General features: G+C 39.6%; 1 protein-coding gene across 1 annotated transcript in view; it reads right to left on the bottom strand.

Moving 5' to 3' along the window:
- Positions 1-7,105: 7,105 nt before the first annotated feature.
- CACNA1E (calcium voltage-gated channel subunit alpha1 E) overlaps positions 7,106-23,830 on the bottom strand; it is a gene marked incomplete at its 3' end in the record, with an annotated part of 392,449 nt that continues 375,724 nt past the window's right edge. Inside the window, exons 46-48 of the mRNA XM_083358506.1 lie at positions 19,698-19,878; positions 10,465-10,655; positions 7,106-7,645 (exon numbers count right to left, since the gene is read on the bottom strand). Coding sequence (XP_083214632.1) covers positions 7,106-7,645; positions 10,465-10,655; positions 19,698-19,878 — 912 coding nt within the window. The remainder of the gene's footprint in view (positions 7,646-10,464; positions 10,656-19,697; positions 19,879-23,830) is intronic.

Raw genomic sequence — 23,830 nt, forward strand, 5'->3', positions numbered from 1 at the left:
ATGATTAGGTGACTGTAATGGACCACAGAAATGCAGCAGTACTGAAGCAGCCACAAAGTAGCCAAATTTCAACTTTATAGGTGTATAGGTGGATCCTGGAGTTTGAGTGCATTTTTTAACTTAGCCCATCTGAGGTCTGTTGATTCAGAAATTGTTGCCCTATGATGCAGTTTTGCTCAGTTGAAGGTTACAAACAAACAGCAGAGTTTTAGTAATGTCTCTCTGTGTTAGCCTCTTGATTCTTTGATCTGCTGTCCAATTTTTAGTTTTGCAGGGGTTGACTAGCTAGCCTTGAGTAGAATTGTTATAAATGAGGAAGATGGACTATGCATTTTTCTGCATTTGTCTCTTTTCCTGAATAACTTATATTTCTCTTTCCCACAGGCACATGGCTTTCCAGAAGAGCAGCAAAGGTTGGGAGCTGCATACAATAGTGGTGAAAAGTATGCATTCATCTATCCTAAGGTGTAGAATTAGAGGAGCAGAGATCATAGAATATTTTGGGCAGCAACTGACTTGGGGCATGAAGTTCTTACTTTTGAAAAGGAAAGAAAAACTTAACTGATCTCTGAAGATACACACTATTGGTTAAATTACATTTTTGTAGAGTAAGTTTAATCTACATTTTTTCTTTTTTAATTCCAGCCCATTTCTCCTTCACCTCAGTTACCGCTAATGAGGCCCACAGCACTCTCATTCTGCTTCATGTATGGAGAACTATTTATCACATCATCTTCAGACTTTTTCCCCTTAGCAGCAATTGGATTTAAATAACCCAATTCTTTTTAATTTTTTTAAAGTTCCAAGAATCAGCTAAATTATTCATTTTATTTGCTCATGAATGCAGTTGGTGGGGTAGCTCCTGTACAATTATTTTTGGAATATTGTATAAAAGTATTATTATACTGTAGACAGCAGCACATTACCAAGTAGATATTTTCTCTCACCGCCCCATGCACTGGCATGGGGCTTTTCTGTGTTCTGGTTCCTTGATTGTCCCGCGTCTGAGTTTCCACCTGTCCAGAAATAATGATCAGACAATAACCTTCTTTCTGTTTCATCTCAGGTGATCTTTGCATCTTTAGAAATATTTTAAAACAAACAAACATTTATTTCCTTGGTAAATAATCCCAGGAACCACTAAAATGATTCTCAACATTCTGAAACCTTTTTTGAAATCTGTTCGAGGAAAGTAATCAGCCAATCAAAGGTCTCCACGATCAGATGGAGAATAAACTTTGGGGTTCTTGGTGCTTTCTGAGGTTGGTTGTTTTCTTGCAGATGTTTCATCACCAAACTAGGTAACATCCTCAGTGCTAATAGGGAGTGGGGTTGCTCTCATTTTATATTAGTGGCTTGCCCTGTCATTCATTTGAAGAGAAAGCAGGGATATCATCAAGCAGACACACAAATGAATAAAAATATACTATTTTTTTAACATAGTGTACAGTTTGGAGAGGACTTTAAAAAAATCCTTTAAAGAGAAAAGGTGTAGGCAAAAGTTATTCTTTACAACAAGGTTTTATTTTCTTTGACCAAAAATAAAAACAAACAAAAACAAAACAAAAAAGCAAACAAAACAAAGTAACAAAAAAAACCATTAAAGTTTTACAGATCTGTAATTTTCTTTTCTTTCTTTGTGGTTTTTTTTTACCCAAACAAGCATTTATGTTACAATATATCTCCCACATCAACTTTTAATGCTGAAAGCATCATCTAACTTTGGATGAGGTGCTCTGCTACCACTGCAGAGAACTGATCCCTTGGCTGCTTCTGCTATGAAGTTCATTGAGGACCCAGAAGCTTCACCACATGAAGAGACGCCTGCATGGTGACACTGGCTTAACATGTGCCAACTCAGCATCAGTGAAAGAGAATTGGCTGCAGCCTCCATTACGGGTTGGCTGGCCTTGTTACCAAATTAAGATGAAATGGCTTTAGGAGCTTACTTGAGGCTTGAAATGGACGCCTATCTTGCGCTACCACATTTGTTTTCATTGACCACTGCCCATAGACATCAATTGGAGACATTTCGGTTCCCCTCTGCATTTGGTCTTCACTAATTCAGGTTTGGATTTGTCTCCAAGTTTATCTAAAAGGACCCTTCTCTTGCATTTCACAGAACGTAATTGCCTTCTGTTTGTCCTTTGGAAATATTTCTCTCCCTTTTGTGCACCTGTTATGTTATAGAATGATATAGGGTGAGAGCTTCAACCAGGTTTCAAAAGAAGTCCTCTCATTTTCAAAATGCTTTTTTGGAGCACAGTAATTCCTTAAGCCTGACATCAGCTGAGAGGTTAACAACAGCAAATATTTTCAAAGTCTTTTATGCCAGGAAATACATGTCACGTTTAACCAAATAGATGAAACAAAACTAAAAGGTACTCTGAAACAGCAATCTGAACTCAGTCTTTATCCTTATGATTACTTCTTATTCACCAGCCCCAGTTCAACTCTACTAAATGCTGTTGCCAGATTGGGTTACATATTTGTCTCTCACTATTTACCCCCAGGTGGTAAATATTGCAAAAAAAAAAATCATCATAAAAGATCATTGCGAGGAAGCTAAATTTAATTAATGTAATTTGCAACATTTATGTCAATTTATATCATTTGCATAAGTATAGCATTTATAATAGTCATTTGCATAAATTTGCATCATTTGGGTAATTTCATAATTACCTCAAATATATAAATTGACACAAGTGACATAAATTACATCTGATGTTTGGATAACTTTGGAAACAAATGTTTTTGTCCATTGACTGAGAGAGAAGTCTGAACTAAAATTTTATCCACAACATCCTAATGAGAGTTCAGGTTTTGCTGTTAGTCAAATAGGAAGGGAACTCAGATATATTCCCCTCACCTGGCAACGAAATTCCAATTTTTTCAGTTTCTTTATGTTAGAGATCACTCAGCAGTCTGTCTCTGATGCAGAAACCTGTCCTTAGGGTTGTTGAGATATATAGCTTGGCACTAACCTGTGGTTTACCAGCTGAAGGTCACCTATCAGTCTAAGTTGTTAACTGTGCTTATTTGCAATTTACAAGGTAGGTAAGGGAGGAAAGAGGACCTTCCCAGATTTATAATGTGAAGAGCTGCATCTCTGTGAAAGAGGCAAGAACTTGCTAATGCGCATGCTTAAAGTGCAGCACAAGGTTCCAGGAGGAAGATCAAGAATGCCTCTCTTTCTTTCTCTTAGCCCATCTGACCAGATCTATGAAGTGTTGAGGGTAAAGAAGATGAAAAGGTACTGTGTATGTCATTAATCCATCTGGGAGAAAAATAAGAATTGTCTCATGAAGTAAACTGAGATGCTTAACTATTCATTACCCTCATCATAATCTTTCCTTGGTCATTTCATGCCTTCCGTTTTTCCCTAAGTGACCAATTAGTGGAGGAAGGCAAATAGGAAAGGATTGTACTAGCAGGACTAAACATTTCCCTTCTGCTAATTCTCCTTTCTTGCATCACTGTTAGCCAAAAGTAGGAAAAATGTTTCAATGAGAGCACACATAGCTTCACGCGAAGAATGACTTTTATGGTATTCCACTGCCGCAAATATTGACTTTGAATGGATTTTTAATTAGAAGGAATTCATTTCAGATAAAAAATTTCACGGTAAAGAATATTTTTTTCTTTAAATATATGGTACGCTAGAACACAGATTTTATTTTCCTGGGCTCCAAGATCACCGCATATGGGGAGTGCAGCCAAGAAATTAAAAGACGCTTGCTCCTGGGGAAGAAAGCCATGGCAAATCTAGACAGCACACTAAAAAGCAGAGACATCACCCTGCCAACAAAAGTGCGTATAGTCAGGGCTATGATCTTCCCAGTTGCAATGTATGGCAGTGAAAGTATGGCAGATGCCCATAAGAAAGGCTGAGCACCAAAGAATTGAGGCCTTTGAACTATGGTGCTGGAGAAGACTCCCGTGAGTCCCTTGGACTGCAAGGTGATCAAACTGGTCAGTCCTAGAGGAGATCAACCCTGACTGCTCTTTAGAAGGCCAGATCCTGAAGCTAAAACTCAAATACTTTGGCTACTTAATGAGAAGGAAGGACTCACTGGAGAAGAGCCTAATGCTGGGAAAGATTGAGGGCAATAGAAGAAAGGGACGACAGAGAATGAGGTGGCTGGATGGAGTCACTGAAGCAGTTGGCGTGAGCTTAAATGGACTCCAGAAGATGGTAGAGGACAGGAAGGCCTGGAGGAACATTGTCCATGGGGTCACGATGGGTCGGACATGACTTTGCAGCTAACAACAACAAAAACATGTGAAGTAGCTAACCTGGATCGGCTCATTATTTTTAATTGCTAAGTGGAATTCTTTAATAGTGCTTAACATTTAATACTAAAATATAAGTAGATATTACTGTTTAGAAGCAGCTAAAAACAAATTGTGCTGTACCATTTTTGTAACACAGAGACACCCTGCTGGAGAACAAAATTACTGTAATGCCTATAATAGTGCCTCTTTTTTCCTTAATGTTGATCTCTTTTAGAATATTAATATATAAATAAAAAAAACCCTGGCAGTACTAAAGCACCTTTAAGAGAAACTTCAGCAGGAGACTTGATGAAATGTTGAAGAAAGATTATAATTATTTTGCAGGTTGGAGATGGTATCAGAGAAGCACTTTTCAAGCTACTTTTTAGGTTCTATAACCAGCTTTCTAAATTTTCATTCTGCCTCAAAGAAACCTTATTTGACAAAAGTGATAATGGAATAAAAGGTTATTATGGCATAAATAGAACTATTGGAATGCAAAACATTGTGTGACCACTACGGGGCAGCAAACTATCTATTGGCTGCCATCTAGAGATCATTTTTTTCAGCTCAGATACGATGGTTCTAGATTTAAAACAGGAATGTTATATCAATTTTAATATTTGTCTTCCCATATGCTTTACGACGTAATGATAAAATATAAAATACAGGTTGGGGTAGGGTGGAGCTACTGAGGTAGAAACATTTTGTGAAATGATTTTGAAAATCTGATATGGTAATCATGTGTATTTTTGGTTTAGAACTTCTGCTGACTATTGTAGCTTTCCAAGAAGATGGGACTAAGACTATGCAAATTTAACTAAAATATCTTCTAATCCTGTCATGCTGTTTATAGCATGTAGTATAAACTATTATTAATTTTGGTATGAAGAAAGCTAAATATATATTGTGCTCCATTTTATAAATCATGTTAATATTTCAGATCCATGATAAATCAGAAATGGATTTAATTCTATCAAAGACAATGTCTAAAATCAACTCACATAGTGACAAAACTGAGCCAATTTGGTTTTACTATCATTGTTTTGCTTTGAGGAATCCTCAGGTATTAAATTATCTGGTCATAGTAATTCAGACAAGATCCCTGGATCCTTCTATAGAAATTTAATAACAAAGCTAATTTTGAGCAGCACAAGTTTTCCCCATTTGAAGTCAGGGTTGGGAATACCCATGAACTTGAGAGAAAGGATAAAGCAGAAACTGATCATCCACATGACATGGCAACAGAAATGTGAGTCCTACCCAATCAGAGACAATGACTTGTATGATGTTCCCCTGCAGTTCAACACCAGACATGCATCCTAGGGTGATGAGACAGTCACTGATATACAGAGTTACAAAAGGGAGGAAGCAGAAAGAAGGCTAACTAGGGCCGCTAGGCTAAAGATCGGCTAAGGAGAAGAATTCCCTGATCTTAATATTGGAGGGGGAAAAATGTGGGCTAGTTTAGCCAGAGCCACAAACCAAAATAAGAATTCTGTACTTTTTGCCAAATCTGTCTATGCTGTTCTATTGGCCAGAATGTTCCAGATTCAGCTTGGGGAAATGCACCATCATTGATCCATATTAAGTTTAAAGAGACAGGAAGGCTCCATCCCTGGTAACTTCAGGCAGAATTGGTCAAAGGCTCCACTTGAGAAATCTGTGGATAAGAATTCTATCCCAGAACATCTGGTGGGCCTCAAGATTAAAAAAAAGCAAACTTAAAAACTTTCCCACCAGATCCTTTTTCTAAGACAACCCAGCTCCTCTGAAACACAAATGTTCAGTGTTGGCATGCTCCTCTCTCATCCTACCAAATTAAAAATAACTTTAAAGCTCATTTAAGGAGAAAATCAGCACCAGTGTTCTCCGTAAAGCCCTCACTATTAGGCTGGGAGATGCCAGTGTGTATATACACCATTCCTTTGGGAAGGAAGTCTCAGATAAGTATTTGGAGAATTTGAGTAAAAATACCTCCTATCTCTGAGGTCAGACAACATACAGCCTTAGCACTGACCTTTACCAATGTATTAAAATAAATCTCTACATATACACACTTTCCACTCTTTCTAAACTCAGAATATATGCCCAAGAATGATGGGTTAAGTACATTTAGGATCATAACAATTCTCTCCTTTACCACACTGATAGTGGTACTTTATGCAACAGGTTGCTTTCATTAAACCAGATGTTTTTCTCATTCTTGCCCAGATTATCCTCTCTTCCTTTCACCCTATTCTCTTTTTAAAAGTTTGTCCCAAGTTTAGTTGTTTGTTTTGTTTTTGAAAAATGAGCTGACTTGTCTAGAGGACTGCAAAAGGATCCAATGCTGGGATCTCACCCTGAAGCAACTCTGCATAGATCCAGCAATGAATTCACCAGTCTTATTGATAAACCTGTAGGATGGATCCCCAAGAGAGATAAGGCCTTTCTCAAGCCCTGAATCTCTCACATGATCCCACCCATGACCACCATCTTGAGGATCTTCTTTCTGGGGGCAGGAAAATGATGCTTTAAAAACCTTTAGTCTTTAGCTTATTTTTTGTTCTGCTTTTCCAGTAAATTCTACCCTCCTTACTCTTGGCTTTGGGGGATACCATGTCAGGTGGCTTTGTGGTGAAGGTTACTGTTGCCCTGTTTCACTGTCATTTAACAAGCTGATGCACCTTTTCTGTGCAAAAGAAAAGTAGGGAGACAAAGAAGCTGTGAGTTGACTTTGTTTTGCACGATGGCTCTGTTTTTTTCCCTGCATTTGATATCCATTTCATTTCATTTCAAATGTGGCAATCAGCATGCATCAAAAGGGGCAGGGGAGAGGAAGTCGCTTCTAGCACTTGTCATCTTCTTCCGTATCACTTAGTACTTCGATGCTAGCCCCATATATCATGCTTTGTGATGCTCCTCTCCTCCTCCTCCGGTAATGCCCATTGGGCATCTGCCAACCATGCCTAGAGCGAGGGCCCGATGCAATTGTGTTGGAGCGGCCAAGGCTAGTGGCCACAGCAGCCTCAAAGGTGAGTGTCTCCTCCTCACCGCAGTCTGAAGCATGGGAGTCATCCTGGAGCATCAGGTAAGGCTCTGAGATGTAGCGCTGGGGAGTGGAGAGAAGGCTCTGCTTTCCCTGGAGGGAGCTGGAAGACTCAGTCAAGCAGGTATTGTTTGTCTCCAGAGTCCCAGAAAGCAGAGGAGAGCCCCCCTCACTGTCGTCAGGAGGTGGGGAGGTGTCACCACAGTGCTGCATCATAGCAGTGTAGGAGATGAGGGGTCGTGGCTTTGGTGGCACTGGAGGGAGCTGACGGCGGCTTCGCCTTGGTGTGCTGGTGTCAGACAGAGAAGGGATGGAGCTCTCGCTCAAGGAGCCCGTGCCCTACAAGAAAGGGAAAAGCCAGATACAGAGTTCTGGGATGTTCAGCAGACACCAGGCCCCTCCTCAACTAAAGGGTCTGCTGAGAGGGGCAGGAAGGGCAGAGAACACTTTTGTCTCTGTTGACCGATCTTTCCTGAACTGAAGAAACCAACAGTATGTATTATAATTTAAAGCCCATCCACCCCACCCACTTATGAGTCAAGTGTGGCATTTGGAAAAAAATAGAAAAGGCACAATTTAATGAAAATGCTGAAGCTTAATATAAAGGTAAAGGTTTTCCCTGTGGTGGTGCCCCTCTTGTTTCTTAGCTGAGGGAGCCAGCATTGTCCAAAGACATTTCCATGATCATGTGGCCAGCAGGACTATATGCTGAAGTGCACAAAACACTGTTACTTTCCCACTGAATCGGTACCTATTCATCTACTTGTATTTGCATGCTTTTGAACTACTAGGTTTGCAGGAGCTGGAGCAAGTAACAGGAGCTCACCCCAATGCATGGTGCTTGGGTCTCAAGCCCAGGCTGTCAGATTTCCTCTTGACAAACTCAGTGTCTTTAATTGCTGGACCATTGCACCCCATGAAGCTTAATATAACAGTCATGAATTTCTATCATTCTGGATATTTTTGTTGACTTCCTCTAGACATCTGTCCTTCGATATTATGATAATGTTTTAAGGGTCTGGACACTGAAATTCAAGGGCAACAGTTTGGTGCTACAATTTAGAGAGAGAGTGGAGATTTTCATGGCAAGTAAGGAAATGTACTTTCACCATAAGAGGAATCTGTGGGTTCTATGAGGCCAATCTGAGCTTCAGTGCTGCCTGTAGAGTCACTTTGCAGTATGCACCAACATGTTATGGAGGCCCTCATAGTATCTGCAGGTTGCTCACCCTAGCCAAAACCATGCATTACAGAGACAGCCCTTGGGACTGTGGGTCAAAGGATGGATCCTTCTTTGCTCTCCACATTCTTGTAATATGCTTCTAGCTTGCTCTAGCCCAGAGATGTCAAACACAAGGCCCGGGGGCCGGATCCGGCCCGCGAAGTGGTTTCATATGGCCCACGAAGCCATCCTGGAAACAGTGAGGGAACGGCCCCCGCTGCCTTGGCTCCAGCCCAGGCTGTCAGGAGCCAATGTACAATTTTGTGGTGGTCATCTATGTTGAAATACATTCAGTCTTAGCTCCACAAGGCCATCTGGAAACAGTGAGGGACCATACCGCGTCGGCACTTCCCCCTGGGTGCATGCTGGGGAGGTATCACCCTTTGTGAGGAATTAGGAAATGCACCATCATCTGGAAGTGGCCAGCATATAACCCTGCCTACTGTGGGCACGCTAGGCCTGGGCAGCATTGCGCTTCTCTTCAGATTCGTGCCACCCAGCTCAGCCTCACAGCACTGTCAGGAAATTGCCCCACTGCCTGCCAAAACTGGGCAGGCTGGGGGCTGGGCAGCATTGTGCAGGTAACAGCTGCAGCATTGTGCAGGTAACATCGACTCTCATGCTGCTCATGGCATCCCCTCCCCCAGAGCCCACCAAGCCAGATATGTGAAGTAGGCGAGGGCCATGTGCTGGCCACTTCCAGGCAATGGTGCATTTCTTCATTCCTCATGAAGGATGACACTTCCCCAGCTGCATTTCTTGCCTGTTTTTCTTCCTCCCTCATCTCAAATATTTTTCTACCACTCTGCTCTAGGAAGGAAGGAAGGAAGGAAGGAAGGAAGGAAGGAAGGAAGGAAGGAAGGAAGGAAGGAAGGAAGAGAGGGAGGGAGAGAGGGAGGGAAGGAAGGAAGGAAGGAAGGAAGGAAGGAGAGGGAGGGTCTGAGGGAAGTCCTGCTTTAGTCCTTCCCTGCTGCCCTTTCACCATCCCCTTACCCCCTCCTCCTGGCCTATCCTGGGTGGTCTCTGATCCTATTGCTAAGGAAGCTTTTTATACACATGGAGAGGGAGTGGGCCTCCCTCTTGACTTTGCCCTCATACCCATCATGAGCAACCTGGCTAAGGAGAACAAGCACAGCAACAGCAGCCTTGAGGAGGAGGTAAGTGCAGCTGGGCGCCCCCTTGGGAAAGTGGGCCTGGGCTTAGTGCCGTGGGTGCTTGATGGCTGGGCTGGGCATTTGACCTCCATGCCACTGTCCAACTCCCCCCTAAGGCCTGAGAGGAACAGTGAGGCTCCTCTAGTGGACCATGCCTTGGCACTTGCCCTGGTTGCATCTTCTTCTGCCAGAGACCCTCAGATCTGTCCCACTCCTGCCCTTGATGCAAATGATGTAGAGCTGGCCATGCCCACCCAGTAGGCCACACCCACCCTGGCCACGCCCACCCGGCCTGCCAAGGGCAACTGCAATGCTGATGTGGCCCTCAATGAAATTGAGTTTGACACCCCTGCTCTAGGATTTTATACATGAATATCCAATTTAATTTCTGACAAGATCTCACTCCATGTTAATTCAATGAAAACCAATTAATCTGTCAAAAGCTGCTTTGTGCATTTCACATCCCCCTCTAACATGGCCATGCAAAACAGAGTGAAAGCTTCCATTTATATTTAACATAGACTGAAAAATATTAATCAAACAGGAGAACCCTTTTTTAAAATTGTACATTGTGATTCATCTTACTTATAGTTTAAAGTCTGTTCTAGTAAACCATAACTAAAACTAACTTTCATTTATCTGGTATTAAATATTATAGTTAATCAAAAATGGAAGCAAAGCCTTCTAAAAGGCTCCTTGTAAGTATATTAGGAAGTTGCTCCAAACATTTCACCAGTGTTTCCAGATGTTTCTCTTTATCTTTTTGTCAGTTTTACACCCACCTGTCTGTTGGGAGTTTGTGACCTGCCTTCACTGGGAGACCTGGAATGATGTCGCTCTGGAGAATCAATATCTGCTTGTGGACTCCTTTCCTCTGAGTTGCAACGAGAAATATCTGGAGAGAGTAGATGTCTTCGTTCCTTGGATCGGCCTCGTTCTCTGCCTCCTGACCGATGTGTATCAGATCGATGGCCTGTTTATTAAAAAAATGGCAGGATTACATGAAAATTTCATACTTGGGAACTTTTAAGCAGTCTGAATGCCTTCTGCATTCTGTATAATGCTTGTGAAAAATATTTTACTCTTCCTTAACCTTTACATCAAATCAAAAGCTATCACTAACTATTTTTCTACCCCTTTACTGTTTATATGACCTTTCCACTGTTATTGAAGCTATTACTAGCTTTCACTGTACAATATTTATGACTTAAAAAGTATATAGAACAGCCTAAAGCATTCTACTTTTGCATTTGTTTTGCATCAGCTTACAGCCATTGTTCTTATAATAATGTCATTGTTTGTCATGGGTCTTCCATTGCTTTTTTATTCTAAGTAGCCAGTGTGGTATAGTTGAAGAAGAATATCAGTAGGTTCAAATTCCTACTGAACTATGGAACTTCCTATGGCACTGCTGTTGTCTCTCAGATTGCTGTAAAGACAAGCTACTAGAGGAAGAACCACATAAATTGCTCTGGGTTGCTTAAAAAAAAAGTAGGGATATAAGTGTAACATATAACTAAATTCCTAGAGTCCTGGCAAATTAAATCTTCTTTGGTATTACATTTGGACACCACTAGTTCAATATTGTTAAATCATTGCCTTAACCTCTCCAATTCTTTCCGTTTGGCTTTGTCAAGCAAGAACAGTGGCTGTATATATTGTTGCAGCCGATTCCTTCTCACACATGCAAAGAAATGCAATAATGGTCACAGTTCTTCATGCAGCCATTTTAGCCATCCATTTATTTTAAGAGCATATTGATATTTGGACTGCAAACTCTCTTGAGGCATATTCCAGAATTTTGTGCAATCATTCTTACCTCCTTTCCTTGCAGATCCTGAATTGACAGTTTTTTCTTATTGAGTTCCTAGCCCATTTGTAGAAAACTCTGTCCTATTTAATGGAAAAGCTGAATTCACCAACTATAAAGCAGGATTCATGGGAATTCAATGGATCAACACCATCTTCCACATGCCAGTGGAAGACGCCTGCTACAGATCCCGTCTGGTAAGGAATTGAAGCAGGTGAGATCACAAGGAGAAGAGTCCCATCCCTCTGGAACATTCTTCCATGGTAGGCGAGAACTGTACTCTCCCTTTTTGGCTTTCCGGAAGGGAATTAAAACCTGGCTTTGCCAGTTGGCCTGGGGCCCCAGGGGGGTTGCTCACTGCTGGAGGTGGCTAATGGGATAAGAAGACCTCATTCCTGGCCCATCTGTCTCTTGGCTCTAGTAGGCATAGTTTTAGCACAGTTTTTAATAATATTTTAATGTTGGTTTGTTTTAATATTTTAACTATTTTTACTTGTTTCTATAATTTGTAAGCCACCCAGATTCACCTTGTAGGGGAAAGGGCATAGAAATTTAATAAATTAAAACTGCATGTCCTTAAAGATAATCTTCTGAAGGCATTTAGTTGAGGTCACTATTTTGATTACTTAATAACTGAATTGAGCTTGCAGGTAGTTTGTTAAAAAAAAGTCCCTTTATTGTTGAAAGGAGTCGTCTCACCCTGATCAAATGATCTTATCACAAGGCAGCAAATCAACTTTCATAAATTAAGCCTCTTCTTTACACAAGGCAGGTATTTTTCAGTGTGGAAAAGGAAAAGGAAAGGAAAGTAGCAAGTTTTCTTCTGCCAGTAAAAGACAAACTAGCTCAGTGGTTTAATTGCTTTTAAAATCAAGATGTAAAGGTTTAGTGTTTTGGGTGGACATAAAGAAAATCTGCTTGCAGAACAAAATGTTATATTTGGTTTACATCACAGTTTTTATCAGAACTAGCTATAGGTGCTAAACATATAACACTGTCACAAAAGTGGCCAGTGCCATATTACTGGAAGTAAATAACTTAGCATATCATCTTCCAACAGAAATTATGCTTGGGGAAGAGCAGGGGAGAAGCCCAGATCAGAGTGGGATGGAAAACAGAGACACACGTATAATTATATTTTTTAAATTGTTTATTTGACTATAGGAAATAAAGAAGGAAAGTGTTTCTATCTTTAAAAAAAGAAGTGAGGAATCAGGAAAACCATACCATGTTAATCTTGACAGGTGAAGCAATGGTTAAGTGTAGTATTGCAGGCAAACTCTACCCACAGCCAGGAGCTCAATCCTGATGAGGCTCAAGGTTGATTCAGTCTTCCATCCTTCCGAAGTTGGTAAAATGAAGACCCAGATCATTGGGGGAAATATGCAAATAATGCTGACATAAATCTCCCAGAGACTGTTGTAAAGCACTATGGGGTGGTATATAAATCTAAATGCTATTGCTATTGCTATTGCCTAAGGGTGTTTCCATGCAAAGTTTCTTCATGCAGTAGATATGCCTCATTCATAAAAATTTGACAGGGTATATGCTTCTGTATAATATTGTCTTGCAGTACTCGTATACTGTATTACTGCTTCTGTCCTTTTCTTTCTACAAACATTCTAGAAAGAAGAAAAAGATGGAATACTGCAGCTTTTCACTAAAAGTTTTTTTCTCTGTGGAAGGACTCCAAATAATTAGAATAATCATGCATAAACGAGACATGATAAAATGTATTAAATGAAAGGCAGATGAATCATTCAGTCACTATTTGATAAAGTGCTTGGCAAAATGTCTTTTATATGGATTGATTTCAGAAAAGACATTGATGTAGCTTTTATAAAACGTCTACATTCTATAAACTAGATCCTTATGAAATAGAATATATAAATAGTATTTGGAAGTAACACACAGATTTCTGCAGCAGGATATCTCAATTATGCTTTTTAAAATAAAATAATTACAATTTGGACAAAAGAATCAGGTCTTTTTGCCAAAAATCTGTAATTAATATAATTTTCTCCAAACTATTGACACTGGAATCAGAATTCAAAAGGATTTGTCTGCAAATAGCAGGCTGTTGTTCATTACTGACAAATCTGAAGTATCCACATACAGGAAATAAAAACTGAATACACATAGAGTACACAAAACTAACAGAGTGAAGAGAAAGTCAGCTGGATATCTAACTGCAGCACAGAGAAGGAATTGAATTTGGAGGGATAATAGGAATAAATTGAAAACCTGGCAGTAATATAAAGCATCAGCTTGTCATGTGTTAAGCTAATGTAAGTATCAATAGAAAAGTATTCTGGTTTATTTAATGGTCAGTCAGTCTATCCTTCACCCCCAAAATAAAAACAGGCCTTAGTTAGTTCAAGGAGATATCCAAATTAAGTGCCAAATTTCCTCTGACCTCCATCAACCAGTGTTAAAAAGTTATGTGTTTAAAATGGGAACTTTAGTCTACAGATGTCCAGTATATTCAGTTCATATTAAGGATTCATGAGCATTATGTTCATTGTTAAACTGCCTTCTTTATGTCAAATGTTATTAAGACATTAAACACGCAACTCTCTACTGCCCCTAGGACATGGTAGGCAACTTGAAACCTCGTGGTTGCATATAGTTCTTAAACTCCCATTCTGGACCATATTGCCAAAAATTGGAGGTCAGGTTTCCTGCCATTTCAACATGGGAAACATATGATCAAAAAATAGTATTTCACTTAATAGCAGTTACAAAGCAAGGAAAAATGCCAAACTTCCCCTCAGAATTCAAGAAAGCAAGCAAACAAAAATCAGGTCTACTCACTCTGCATGTACTCTTCCCTTCATGATTCTTAGCTGTCTACAAAATGTCAAATCCCAAGCATGTCTGTCCAAGAATCAGTCCAGTTTTGGTTTTTCTGCATCTAACTAAAATAGACATTTCCTCTCCTCGCTATAATTTTAAAAACAAAACCAACATAGACAATCCTCATTGTGACAAAGTACAGCCAAGAATTATTGTGGAAAACCTAGAATCAACTGATGTTTAGAACAGCTGGTAATTAGTACAGATGAATTTACTTCATGGTTTCAAGAAAATACAGCTGAAACTCAAAAAATTAGAATATTGTGCAAAAGTTCATTTATTTCAGTAATGCAACTTAAAAGGGGAAACTAATATATGAGATAGACTTATTACATGCAAAGCAAGATAGTTCAAGCTGTGATTTGTTATAATTGTGATGATTATGGCGTACAGCTCATGAAAACCCCAAATCCACAATCTCAGAAAATTAGAATATTACATGCAATCAATAAAACAAGGAGTGTACATAGAACAATATCGGACCTCTAAAAAGTATAAGCATGCATACGTACTCAGTACTTGGTTTGGGCCCCTTTTGCAGCAATTACTGCCTCAATGCAGCGTGGCATGGAAGCTATCAGCCTGTGGCACTGCTGAGGTGTTATGGAAGACCAGGATGCTTCACTAGCGGCCTTCAGCTCTTCTGCATTGTTCGGTCTCATGTCTCTCATCTTTCTCTTGGCAATGCCCCATAGATTCTCTATGGGGTTCAGGTCAGGCGAGTTTGCTGGCCAATCAAGGACAGTAGTCCCACGGTCATTGAACCAGGTTTTGGTGCTTTTGGCAGTGTGGGCAGGTGCCAGGTCCTGCTGGAAAATGAAGTCAGCATCCCCATAAAGCTTGTCTGCAGAAGGAAGCATGAAGTGCTCCAAAATCTCTTGGTAGACGGCTGTGTTGACCCTGGACTTAATGAAGCACAGTGGACCAACACCAGCAGATGACATGGCTCCCCAAATCAACACAGACTGTGGAAACTTCACACTGGACTTCAAGCATCTTGCAGTGTGTGCCTCTCCATTCTTCCTCCAGACTCTGGGTCCTTGGTTTCCAAATGAGATGCAAAAGTTGCTCTCGTCAGAAAAGAGGACTTTGGACCACTGAGCAACAGACCAGGTCTGTTTTTCTTTAGCCCAGGTAAGACGCTTCTGATGTTGTTTGTTGTTCAGGAGCGGCTTGACAAGAAGAATACGACATTTGAAGCCCATGTCCAGGATCCGTCTGTGTGTGGTGGCTCTTGATGCACTGACTCCAGCCTCAGTCCACTCCTTGTGAAAGTCCCCAACACTTTTGAATGGCCTTTTCCTGACAATCCTCTCCAAGCTGCGGTCATCCCTGCTGCTTGTGCACCTTTTTCTTCCACACTTTTCCCTTCCACATAATTTTCTATTAATGTGCTTTGATACAGTACTTTGGGAACATCCAACTTCTTTTGCAATTACCTTTTGAGGCTTTCCCTCCTTATGGAGGGTGTCAATGATGGTTTTCTGCACAACTGTCAGGTCAGCAGTCTTCCCCATGATTGTGATTCCTCCTGAACCAGACTGAGAGACCATTTAAAGGCTCAGGAACCCTTTGCAGGTGTTATGGCTTAATTAGCTGATTAGAGTGGGACACTTTGAGCCTAGAATATTGTACCTTTTCACAATATTCTAATTTTCTGAGATTGTTGATTTGGGGTTTGCATGAGCTGTATACCATAATCATCACAATTATGACAAATCACGGCTTGAGCTATCTTGCTTTGCATGTAATGAGTCTATCTCATATATTAGTTTCCCCTTTTAAGTTGCATTACTGAAATAAATGAACTTTTGCACGATATTCTAATTTTTTGAGTTTCACCTGTACATAAACTGAGAAATATTCACTAAATATACCTTAAAACTATCTAAGGATATGAAAAGATACCAAAGTTCATAAAATAAAGTTGCTTAGGAACTATACTAGTGGAAACACGTTTCTATAGAGAAATGCTTTATACATCCATAAGTGGAAGAATCTGATTTATGGAGTTAGCTTCAAATAACCTGCTAAATTATTTTGTTAGACTGAAATAAAAAAGTTCTGTATAGAGAGGAAGAGGTTGCCTCTGTGTATTTGATCTTGTCACCTTTCAGTCAATTACCTCCCCCAGGATAGAAGAATCTAGCAGACAGGGCTTGTCTGTGTATTTTTTTTAATAAACCTCTACTATAAATCTGAGTTTTCTATGTCTAAATCTTATCCTGCAGATAGTAGAAAATGGACTTTCTCCACTACTGGTAGAATGAGTAAATGAAAATGAGAGGAGAGGAGAGGAGAGATGTGATGGAATTTACTGGACCAGGAGGGCAGGGATGCATTTCAGAGGAGTAAGATGCAATTCAATTCAGATAGTTTGTGTGAGAGAAAGAGGGTGAAGACAGTCCATTCTTAATAGTTTGCAGAATATATTCTTGATGGGGGTTGGAGACTGCTTCAGTTTGGCAAGATTGTATCTATAGGTATGGAACAATAAAAAAAACTTCTTTGGATATTTAACATGTCTTTCTTGGTTTTGGAGAGGACAGGAGAGGAGCTGTTCTGAAGAAGGTTCATTTAGGAAATACAAAATCCATCCATGCCTAAACTGTCAGCGTGTGTTCCCATCCTAAACCTCTATTACATGTATTATTTATTATATACTGCCTTTCTTTTCAGTTCTTACTATAAAATTTCTCATGTCTTGCATACCTTCTTGCTCAGCAAAATTGCACATAATAAAAAAAAACCGTTCAGCAAACAAATTAAAAAAATTAAATAAAAATTAAAAGTTCAATCATAGCTGCAAGCAAAATTCACCATGAATTGACCATATCAACAGTACAAAAGAGAATGCACAAAACGGAAACCCCATCACTGCCCAAAATTATTGCATTATTAAATGGAGTCTGAAGTCTGCAAAAAACAGGTCAAAGAAAAAAAAACCATCGCTTCCTTCCTTCCCAAAATAATGTAGTGCATGGAATGCCAGGTGATCAGTGAATGACAATACCCAAAACCAACTGACCAGTTATTCCTTGCTTTTCAAATTGCACTCACCTTCCACTACTGAAATTGCAGTAGTGTACTTAATTACACTACTGAGCATAAGTAACTGAAAAGAAAGGATCAAGAAGTAATTAATTCAAGGCCTACTGAGAACTCTGCAAACATTAGGTGGCCAAAAGTACATTTTATACTGGGCATTTTGGAAAACAGGAGAAGGTAAACCACAGAAAGCAACTGCAACAATAGCAGTACCTAAAACAGAAAGCGGCGGGTGGGGGGGGTACCTTCAGTGGTGGGATTCAGCCGGTTCGCACCACTTCGGCAGAACCGGTAGCTAATTTTTTGTGGCCCAGGCCCAGAATGGACTTCCTGAAGCAGCATCCACACAGAGAACCGGTTGTTCACTTACAGTATTTGAATCCCACCCTCCAAAATTATCCACCTTCCTGAGACAAATCTCCTCCCTCTTTAGATCTTTAGATCTTCCACATCTGTAGAGACTACACTGTTCTTCTACTCTTTGATTCCTCAAGGTACAAGGAAAAGAAAGGAGAAACTGGGGAAAATCAAGAGAGAAGTGCCACTTGATGATTATGCCAGCTGGCTCCATGAACGAGCAGGGAATGGCATTATAAAATTAACATCTACTGTAGAACTTTACTCTTTTCACCTTCCACCTACGAATGCTTATGATTTAACTATAGGTAGTCCCCCACTTACAACAGTTCATTTAGTGGTCATTTGAAGTTACAACGGCACTGAAAAAAGTGAGTTATGACCATTTTTCACACATGGCCATTGCAGCCTCCCCATGGTCACGTGATCAAAATTCAGATGCTTAGCAACTGCCTCATATTTATGACGGTTGCAGTGTCCCAGGGGTCATGTGCTCACCTTTTGTGAACTTCTGACATGCAAAGTGAATGGGGAAGCCAGATTCACTTAGTAATCATGTTACTAACTTAACAACTGCAGTGATTCACTTAATAACTATGGCAAAAAAAGGTTGTAAAATGGGGTAAAACTCACTTAACTGTCTTGCTTAGCACCATAAATTTTGGGCTCCGTTGTGGTGATAAGTGGAGGACTGCTTGTATGTTGTCCTGGCCCTGAACCCTAAAGAAAACCATCTCTCTCATTTGTGCTGGTGTGTTGCCCATTCTTCCAGTTGGAAATTATTTTTAAAGCTCCTGCAAAGCTTTGCATACAAAAGAACCCCAGTTCTATCCTTGACGTTTCAAAGTAAGACTGGGGAAGTACCCCTCCCAATTTAAGCACTGAGTAAGATGGACCAGTGGGTTGTCTCAAATTAAGGTTGCTTCCTGCATTCATATTTTTAAATGAGTCATAAATTGTTAAGAACATTTATGGGCCTATATGAATAAATAAAAAGGCAAAATATAAAAAGCAATCTGAGAGACAACATGTGGCTGCTACAGAGTGACTAACATTTTTGTTAGAAACTGCTCATTATGTTAATATGGATGAAAAATTTCCATTTATTAGTGATATTTCAAAGCTGAGAAATTTGACACAATGGAAATCATTTTGGAAAACATTATCTTACCTTTTATATCTTAATTAATGCTGTCATTTCTACAAAAGATATTATGGAAAATAAATTCATGCCAAGTGATAGAGTTTATTACCATGTTCTTTCTGGTGGGCTCAAAAATCTATAATATAATATCAAAATATGATATAGAAACATTGGAAATAAAAGCTCCTTTCTAAAAACGTCCTTTTTTACCTAATCACGGAGCTTGTTTGTTCACTGTAGGAGCATATCAGCTGGAGAAATCAGGATTCCAAGTACTATAATCCCATAGAAATGCTGCAAATTTATTATCATTTTACAAATTCCATATTTATTCTGAGATTTTGATCAGAAAGGAAAAGCAATGCTATTTGTAAGATGAATAACATATTTTCAATAGTATAGAACTCGCAAACCTGAGGAAGAGATGATGATTTAAAATAGATCCTATTTAAAAACTATCCAGGTAAGCTGAAGAAGTAGTCTTTCAACAAGTAGTCTGCATTTCTGAGGCGGTACAAAGATCCAGACTCAAAAGACAAAGAACAATTTGCCTTTTGAGTGTGTGGCTGTGCATGTAATACCTGATGGAAACTCTTTAAAACAGCTGCATCTTCACCTGGGTTGACTTTTGATTCAAGGAAAGACATGGTGAGTTCATATCCAGATCTGCGCATTGCCCTAGTGTTTTCTAACTTTACTCAATTTTGTTGGAGAAAGATAATAATTCTGTGGCTTCGGAAGAGTCCAGCTTACTTCATCCTTAAGAAGTATTTTAAATAGTCCCACCCATCCTCAGTTACCTGAGTCTGTGTTGAGACGGCGTGAAGACAGGTGCAGTGCAGAATGGTAACTGCGACGACGAGACTTGTAGGTATTTTCACTGCTCCTTTCCATTGAGAACTCATCCAGCCAGGAGGAATTTGTCCGTTTGTCTCGGATGGTAGAAAATGAGCGTCTCATGGAGCCAGGATCTGTTACTACCTAGAAATGTATGCCAGAATGGAAGAAGGATTAAAGGTTGGCAAGTGCCTGCTGGTTTCAGCAGCTGGATTTGCTAGTTAAATATGGTTACTCTCACAGGGAATTATCTCGTTTGGCTAAGTATAAAGACATTTTAATATCAGAGAGGTGTGAAGGAAATTCACCCCCCAATTTGGAGAATATAACACCTTTGTTACTATTTGTTTTGGCTAAAATAAGCCTATCTATTTTACCTTCCCCTAGGCCCTACAGTATGTCCAGTGTTTGCATCTTTGTACTCATGTGAGTAATGAAATAAGTAGAAGCAGAACAAATTTGGTTTTATAGACAGATAATGAGCACTTTCACATGATCAGGCTTTGCACTGCCCAAAGCTTCTGCACTGAAGATTTGAATTGAAATGATGCATGGTTAAACTTTCTGCTCTTTTTAAGTGATCAGGATGTAGGAGTCAGCATATTTAGTTTTTCTCAGCCTGTAGTGCTCACGGAGGACCAAAAGTCAATCAAAACTTGTCTTCCTCATTCAAAGAGCGCACAAGGGTTTCAGCCTATCAGCGTTCATCTACTGGACAGTAACTGAGTCTATCACACTGTTCTCTGGTGGTGCAGTGGTTAGAATGCAGTATTGCAGGCTACATCTACTGATTGCCGGCTGACAGCAGTTTAGCAGTTCGAGTCTCATTGGGCTCAAGGTTGACTCAGCCTTCCATCCTTCTGAGGTTGGTAAAATGAGGACCCAGATAGTTGGGGGCACTGCTTAGAGAGGGCTGTAAAGCACTGTGAAGTGGTATATAAGTCTAAGTGCTATTGCTATTGCTCTGACTTTCATGCCAAGCAGCCAATCTTCTTCTTATTAATTTTATAAATAACTCAAGGTGGCTAACATACTTAATACTCCTTCCTCCTCCTATTTTCTCCACAACAACAACCCTGTGAAGTGGGTTGGGCTGGAAAGTGAGATTAATTCAAAGTTACCGAGCCTTTCTGTCATGCCTAAGGTGGAGCTAGAACTGACATTCTCCTGGTTTCTAGCCTGGTACCAAAACTAGTTCTCATAAAGGAAGCATTTGGCTTGCCCATCAAGGTGGAATACCTCTGGGATGATAGTTTTTATGTTGGGGCCCATTTTTCCAATTCTGCATAGATCCCACCAGAGACCAAGAGCTTGGAATGGGACTATCCTTTCTAATATTCATCTAGGGTCCCCCATTCAACAGAATAGAGTAAAGCACATCTGTTTCTACAGCAACAGAAGTTCCATGTTTTCCCCAAACCTTGCAATTGTAACAGGAGTAATAACATCACCAACTCTTTGGGCAACTCTATTCACTTTTCAGGCATAGCAGAACCTATGTTCTGGTGTCACCTAATTCATTGCTTAGTTACTCAAATCTTCTCATCCCAGATCTATTGTTTAAAGAACAAGGACTGAGAATTTTGGCTGGACAGATTGGGCTACATACTTTAAAATCTGCTTGAAATGAGGGAGGTTGATAGATCAGGTGTTAAATCCACACAGGCTAATGGTGTTAGGCTAAAAGAGAGAGTCTATTCTTTTGAACTGAATGAATATAAGCCAAACTATTTCACGTAATTATGAAATACACTCTAGGGGAGTCTGGAAATCAGTTTTAAATGTGTTCTGAAATGCACCTTTCACTCTTTCCTACTGAGAGAGATCAGGACTGGCAGAGAAAAGCTTAATAATCTCTTCTTTCAGTATTAGCAGGCCTGTAATATGGCCTTGCTTAATCAGTAATGATGCCTTGCTTACTGATTGATTAATGTTCAGGATTGCAAGGTTTTATACACAACGCTCCTCTCCTTATGTTCCTCACAACCACAACCCTTGGGATAGGTTGGACTGAGAGTCAGTAATTAGGCCAAAGGCATCCCATGAACCTCTGCAATACTTTAACCACTGTACCATACTGACGCTCTCTCTTGCTAACACTAAAATAAGACATAGAATCTTCACTTTTTAAAAAAGTAATCAGCTTTAAAAGGGGAAATACTTCAGGGAAACAGACTACATTTTTTTCACTTTGCAAGGACATTTGTACTCATATAGAACAATAGCTTTCTCTAGCTTACCTAGGAATAGATTTGTCAGCTAAAATTAAGTCTTGGAACAAAATCTGAATTGCAGTAAGTCTAATGAAAGGAGGGATAGTTAATATCAAATTGATAAGTTCAAAAGGAAGGGAAGAAAAGCTAGAAAAGGAAGGACAAAAAGGAATTCTACTGCAATTTTTGCAAGAGAACAAAATGTCCATTATCCAAAGTTGCTATTGGGCATTATTCTATACTTAAAGCCATCCAAAATTCAGATTATGATTTGAATCATACTCTGAATATGATTCAGAGTATTCAGAGTAATCCTTGTATGATCTATTTTTCGTATGAATTAATTAGTCTCTATCTGGCTTGTATTAATTCAAATTCATTCCAATTAATTCAGTTTGCAGCTTAGACTTCACATGGCCAAATTACTTTCCATATACAAGCTTTGCCTATACACAGAAAAATTACGTTGCCGGAAAAAGAGCTTTAATCTAGTCTTCCTTCTAACATCTGAGTTCTAGATTCTAGGTATTTCTTTCATATTTTATTTATATGGCTCCACTCTTGCAGACTCGACTGGAACAATTCAGCCATACATTTATCACTTTGATACTAGGCCTTTGTTGTACTAAATGAAAATAAAACTTTATTTAATATTATTTCCTCATCTAACTTGCAATTTCATGGTATCCATTCTTGGCCTGCTTCCTGACCCTTTGTCTGCTTGTTTTACTTTTTATGTTTTTTGAACCTTAAAATTTCCTCTTCTTTCCTTTCCACCGATGCTACTTTTTCCAAAGCAATGCTTCACAGAAGCCCTATTTATATCAAAGTACTGGAATTTCAGGATAGGGAAACATTTGAGTTTTGTACACCTGGAAAGTATGATACAAGGAGAGATAGAAGAGAAAAAAACTGATTGGGTTATATGATGCTGATAGCAATATCAATATCAGATTGATAATTTAATAAGCTAACAAATCTACAAAAGCTACACGACTTTGGGCTCATACGCAGAAACTTTGAGACGGGGAGAAATGAAAAATGCTGCCCCATAATATATCTTTTACTCTCTCCGGCAACATTGTTGTCCAATGTTTTGGCACTCACAGTAACAATGGTCATGGGGACAAAAAGTCTGGCAGCCAGATAGGAAAGTGAAGGTCTGCAGCAAGTAAACTGGAGTTCAGGATTTCAGATCCCTTCCTTCTCCATGAGACTGACTTTATTTATATGGGAAGTCTTCTCCTTTCTTCCCAAGGAAAATGCTACTTCCAGGCCAGATCATTTATACTGCCTTCAGCTTGTCTCAGGAATTTGTGGGTAATAAGAGGTCAACAGTATGGAACAGGCCATTATTTCTTTCTCAATTTTCTTTTCCAAGCAATGGGAGAATAACCCAGCCCAAGTGTCTTCGGAGTGGGAGAATCTGATATCGAAATCTTGATCACTGAAAAATTGTATAAATTATGATTACAAACCTGAGAAGGTGTTTTATTTCTTTGTTAATCAAAACTGAGTACAAGACAGACAAACAGAAAAAAAATCTGCTCAACAGACAAATACATGGATTATGGCCAAGACTGACCAGGACAGGATGCTTGGCAGCAGGCATGTAGACAAGTATATTAGGACAATGAGGCTTAAAAGAGAAAGTGGCTAAGTTTAAAGGGAAAAATACATCCAGATGACAGAAGTAGAAGGATTATTTCAAATGGTTGGGATTCTTGCTATAATTGACAATAGGCTTGGTTGAAATAGAACAGGAAAATGGCTCCCTCCAATCTCTGCTGTCCAGGGTCACTGAAGTCTTGGAAGAAGGTTTATGGACTGATTAAGGTGGTAGCCGGGCAAATTAAGAGACACTTAATTATAATGATTTGCAT

This window comes from Vipera ursinii (genome assembly GCF_947247035.1).
Source record: "Vipera ursinii genome assembly, chromosome: 3".
Taxonomy (NCBI): Eukaryota; Metazoa; Chordata; class Lepidosauria; order Squamata; family Viperidae; genus Vipera; species Vipera ursinii.